Source organism: Pseudopodoces humilis, chromosome 3, assembly GCF_049639895.1.
Source record: "Pseudopodoces humilis isolate 2021_Gansu_Grassland_sample_001 chromosome 3, ASM4963989v1, whole genome shotgun sequence".
Taxonomy (NCBI): Eukaryota; Metazoa; Chordata; class Aves; order Passeriformes; family Paridae; genus Pseudopodoces; species Pseudopodoces humilis.
Window position 1 is genome coordinate 52,463,579 of NC_142202.1, and position 6,000 is coordinate 52,469,578.

General features: G+C 35.8%; 1 protein-coding gene across 2 annotated transcripts in view; it reads left to right on the top strand.

The window, feature by feature from the left end:
* Positions 1-5,479, top strand: part of ADGRG6 (adhesion G protein-coupled receptor G6) — a 110,411-nt gene extending 104,932 nt beyond the window's left edge. Inside the window, exons 25-26 of one of the 2 annotated variants that reach the window (XM_014263578.2) lie at positions 524-570; positions 2,663-2,798. In XM_014263578.2, the coding sequence (XP_014119053.1) occupies positions 524-537 (14 nt within the window). In that variant the 3' untranslated portion in view covers positions 538-570; positions 2,663-2,798. Of the gene's footprint in view, positions 1-523; positions 571-2,662 lie in introns of both variants that reach the window. The other variant, XM_005518445.3, reaches the window with a different exon arrangement.
* The last annotated feature ends 521 nt before the right edge of the window (positions 5,480-6,000 follow it).

The following is a 6,000-nucleotide window of genomic DNA, read 5'->3' on the forward strand; positions in this document are numbered from 1 at the left end:
GTTTTTGCAAGGTGCTCTTAAAGTAAAACAAAGAAACTGTTCTAGATAAGAAGGAGTAAAGTTAAAATAAACTTGCTCACATATATTCTTCAAAAATTATGAGCTTAATCCCATACATAAATTATACCTAAAAGGGACTGCAGTTCTTAATGCAATCAAAGTTTTTCATATGATGGTTTATTCAACATTAAGGAAATACAACAGTTTTCTTTTTATTTTATGGAATTTTAATACATTTTACTTTGTTCTCTAAAAATACACATCTTATTGTGATACTCCACAGGAATTTTTGATAGCACTAGGTTTTTAAATACTGACATATCTTCTCATGTGTAAAAATAATTAAAGTAATAAAAGATAATATTCAGATTCTGATTGTTAATACAGCTGAACTTCTCAGTTTGCCAGTTTAGCTAAATTACAGGCAAAGAATGTCATAGCTACATGCCTTGGCAAGTCTTGTTGATATGGTTATAATGTGCTCCCTGGAATTGACACAAGCATTCATGTGTTTGTGGTGTAGATAATGTCTTCTAAGGCCCTTTCCTCATCAGTGGTGGAGCATTACAGGTAAAGTGAGAATTGCTTTTGTTGAATGCATGGTTGGATCAGGGTGGAGGGATGCTTCTTGCATGGTGTCCTCATTGATGCAGAGGATTTTGCTAATCAGAAACGCTGCTTATTTCTGTTACATCTTGCACCACTGATGCTGAATCAAAGGACAAGCATGCTTCAAACTCTGGGTGTCTGCACTCTGCATGGGGCACAAAGCATCTAGAACATACCATTTTAGAAAGCTGACCATGTCCTCACATTAATGTCTGTGTACAGTAGTCTGGGGAAAGGAGATTATCGTGAAACACCCATACATGAAGCATATATTAAAAAGCAAAAACAATCTGATTGAGTTCCAGAAGATTGTTTAGTATTTATCAAAGTTATTACAGAAAATGTAATGTATTTATATATAGTCAATGGCTATTTCTGAATTAGTCTTCTAGACACTGAGATTTTTATATCCATTAACACCCAGACTTACTCTGAATGATGAAATATATATGCCTGAAAGTCATCCTGTGAACTGCTGCTTGAATATGGAATGTACCAACACAAACATTGGGTAGACCCGCATGGGTGAACGAAACAGGTCATCTGTGCATCCTGTGGCTCAGCTATGTACAAACCCAAACCAAACTACTTGTAGAAAGTACTTAAACAACCTCTGTAACTCTTCTGTGAATTAGAAGTTAAGACTGTCTCTGCAGAGAATTTGGTCATACAACTCCCATTTACTTCAGGGATACATGATTTTTACCCTGTACTTAGATGTGAAGCCATTGGTTAGTAAATGCATACATTTGAAAGGCTCTCGGTACTCAGAAATTTGTCGTTGGACATGGAGTTATTCACTGCAATCCATGAACATCCTTGTGTGCTTTGACAAATCATCCTGATAAGCCTCAACATGCCTGTTTCTGTTTTAATGAGTGGAACCGTTTTAATTTCTCTGTCTGCGATCCATTTCTCCTTTGCAACACTTTGTGCTCTTTTTGTGGCTTGATATCATGACTTTTCCAGGGATGGGTTGCTTTTCTGTTTATTTATAGTTGGTTTATTTCTAAGAAAAGTCTTTTATGAAATCATAGTTCAAGTAGTATGCTTAATTCTTAAATGATCCTTTAAGAAGGAATTTTTGCCGATGACTTCACCGAGGTCTTGTAAACAGACACCAAAAATGTCACTTGTAGAAAACATTGCTTCCCAGGGTACTCCACCTTACTGCTGGCTTGCAGTGGTAGAGATCTTGCCCAGGTTCAGGGAATTAATTCCAGCTTCACTACAGTGGAAGAGATAAGAAAGAGAGCCTCAGTTAGGACAGGATACTTGAGAAAATGAGAGACACGCTCTCTCCTCATTTCTCGCTATGTTAGCTCTCCCTACTGGCCATTCTCTGAACAGCACTAATGCGAGCCGCTGAAGCAGACTTTCCCAGTCTGGCTGGGAATTGCCTTGCTTCTTTACCTCTTCAGCTTCACGCTTGACCTCTAGCACATGGACTATGAAGGGAGGCCTGGTTGTTGCATCTTTTCCTTCCTACAGTTTTCAGCCTGCATCCTTCACATTACGGAAAAAAACGAGGTGAGGCTAGGCAAGCACAAAGTTTTGGCTGTGGTTATCTGCTTTAGGATGGAAGATATCCTCTGCTATATCCAGAACAGATTATATCATTTGTGTGCATAGCTCAAAACATCCGCTGTTGAAAGAACTAAATCTGTTCAGTCATTCTACAGTACTTTATTATGAGGACATGCTATTTATGGAGATCCAGTACTATCAAATGGTTTTTGGTTTGTAAGATTCAGAGCATAGGCAGTAAATTAATGTATTAAAAGTCCATAGGAGTCAGTAACGCTTCATTGAAAATAAGAAAGGGATAATTTCAAGAGATACCTGAAAGGTGTGCCCAAAAAACCAGACATCTCAAAAGAATTTAGAAGAATCAATCTTAGGCGAAAAAGTTCTTTGCTGACTTTTAGGGCAGTAATTTAGTTCAGCAGTAGTCGCAATTGAAGGCATATCAATGTGGGAGTGACACATCTTTTAAACTGTGATTTTGTTTAAGAGGCCCTAACTTCTTCTTGTTGCTTTTTCCTCCTCTTAGAGAATGTTTTTCTTGACAAGCCATCTTCAAAATTTGCCCAAGAGGATGGAGAACAGACATCAATCATCCCTGTCCACCAGGTTATTGACAAGGTCAAAGGATACTGCAATCCTCACTCCGACAACTTCTATAAAAATATCATCATGTCCGACACATTTAGTCGCAGCACAAAGTTCTAACTGGCCTTCTGATTTACTGTTTTTTTTTAAATCAAAGAAATACAAAAAGTCTATCTGAAATTGAGAATATTGGATGTCATAGAATGTGACCTGTTCAGTTATTTTTTCCCAGTTTATAGTGTTCTCCTGCAAACAGCTTCCACTTAAGGACTGGTTTTTTAAAATTTTTACTATTGTAGAAAACAGCAATTTTCTACCATGGTATTGAGCTGTTTTTAAATTTACAGCACATACTGTAAATGCCAGCTAGCCAACATGATGCCTGGACAGCTAATAGTAACCCTGTGTAAATATCTTTTAAGACTGAAGAGCCACAAGCCTAACTTTAAATTATGTAATCCAAACAGAAGCAAGTCTTGACTCCTGGAGAAAATAGCAGACATGTCATGCAGTACAGGCAAGCTTCTATTGTGCAGTTTGCTGATGGTCTTTTTCTTTTGAAAAATATGTATTTTCCCTATGACATCTGTTAGATTCTTGCTTCTTGAATGTCTAGTGCTGTTCTTTATTCATAAGTGAGTAAAACCCTAGTACCACTTAAAGGATTATTTTAAACCATTTTTGCCTAAAAAGACCTGATCGTGCAAACCTTACTCACCAAAACAGTATGTGCTGTAAATGCAGGCCAATTTGTACCCATATACATAGAAAAACAGTTTACACAAAGTTGTGTTTCAGCATTTATTGATTGGTATGTATGAAATGCAGTGTCTTCCATCTTGAGTCAACATTTAATGTTCTTTTTTCACAAAATAAACAACAAATAGAAATAACAAAAAGACATTCAACTATATATAGATATATAAATATATACCTAGAACTCTCTCTATACACATATTTTTATAATAACACACACAGTAAGTATGACAACGTATACCAGAGACAATCTAAAAACTATGGACGGTGCTAAAACTTAAGTTTAAATATTTAAATACAAGATGAATTCTTTGTAAAGCCATGAGTTTGTCAGTCTCTGTGCTTCACATATACTGTATGTATAGACACCTCCATCAGATGGCATTGCAGCATTAGGATAACCTGGAATATGTTTACTAAAAATAAATAAACAGCATCTTTCTGGGCACATAACTTTATCAGTATCAGTATCCCTCTGTTGCCCTGTTGCATGACGTGATTGAGGTTGTTGGATGCACAGAGTGTTCCGTGTGTTCAGGCAATATTAAGGAATTCCACATTGCTATACTGTGTCCATAATGACACTGAGGGCTGAGGGGTTGTGTGTGCAGAGAACAGACAAGAGCATAAAATGCTTACTTGTTTTACTCTCTATAAGTGTGTGACATATTAGCAAGTGAGCTTGAGTGCCAAAAGGGCATCTCTCCTCATGAACCATGTTTCACCCCATGACAAGCTTTATAACAACTGTACCTGCACATGTTTCTGAAGGCATGTGCTGAAACATAAAAGGTTTTTTCAAGTACTGCTTTCAGTGGACAATGTCTCCTAATCAAAATTTTAATTTTTAAAACTATCCCTTTTTTTAACCAAAATATTTTTAGCCACATATTTAATTATTTTAATTCAGAGAGCATAAATTTGTGCTGAGATTTTTCAGTTGCCAAGCAGGTGGATGCTCAGTGATTAGGGATGTGGATTTGTGCTTTCCCTGCTCTTTGCACTTGCTTTTGTGTGCAGAGATCATTTAATGCTGTGACCGCACAAATGGCACGTTTTCCCTGGCTGCAAACACCTGGTGGGAGGAGGATGTCCTGATGGTATTCCACCCAGGAACACTGCTGTCACTACATGGACCTGAATGAAACCTCAGTCTCATAACTGCAAATACATTTGTGGTGTATGAATGGAAGTCAGCCCCATTCACTGAAACTGTAATTAAAAAAAGGGATGAGTGTTGTCAGATATCTTTAATAATTGAAATAATTTACAGAGAAATTATGTACAAGCATTTACTGAACTTATATTTTATCATCCCACTTGCTTAACTACTGTAGGTAATAGTGTTCACATAGCAGCTTACTGTGAGGTTTCTACCTGATTCAGATGTTCAGAAGTGAAGAAAAGAAAAACCAAACATTCCTGAAAAAATGAGGAATCAATAAAACATAATAGATAATAAAATATAAAAAAGAAAACACAGTATCCTGAATGAAGCTGAGCTGTAACCTGACAGTTTAATGTACATCTACCTGTGTTTTTTGCTGAATTAAGATTTTTTTCTTTTTTTTACTACCATGTAGTAATCTTAAACTGTCTGTGTCACTTAGTTGCTCTTGAATGCTCTCAATTCTACAATGTATAGCTTCTGTACATGCTGTAACCTCCCTTGTACATATTTATTTATTTGTGAGGTTAAATATGTCAAATATACTTAGCACTATAATGACTGTTCTTGTTACTTTAATGTTAAGTTTCTGCTTCATCATAGAAGAAGAGGGAAAGAATAATTTCTTTTATGTTTTTTCTAAATAACTTGTAGAACAATTTACTGTAGCTCTGTCTTTTGCAACTTTCAGGAAACTTGTCAGTGTAATTTGTGATACTAGTCAGTGAAATATAATGTAACAGGTTTGAAGATGGACTAAAATGGAAAGAAACCTTTTCAAGTAAACATTTTTTATGCTAGTGTTCCAAATAATTAAAGTCTTTTAATAGTGAATGGTTGACTTTCATTTTCCCTTTTTAGTGTTTAATGGCAAAAATTACATGGTGGAATTCTGGAAAATAATCTTGTGGTTTTTAAGTACTTGAGACAGGTACACACCTAGCCAAAATGTCAGAAATAAATGTGCAGCACTAACTTCATCTTATCAGGGGAACACACTTTGCAGAATATGCCTTTCCTTTTTGTAATTTACTCAATGCCACATTCAGTGAATGATCTGGAAGTTATGCAATCTCATTTATCTACAGTGGCAGTCGTGACAGATATGAAAGAAAAATCAAGGCAACAGACCATATGGTGGGATGATATTTTAAAGTAATAGAAATTAATAATCTAAAACTCAGGAGTTATTCCTTTCTATATGTTTTTCTCCATCTGAATGTAGTGCCTCATTATCAATAATTTCTTTCAACTTGTAATCATATTTTGGTCACTGCTGAAAAATTTGATTCAGCTAATCATTTGATTAATACACACTAATGTATAAACAGTAAATGTCACACACTAATGGCCTA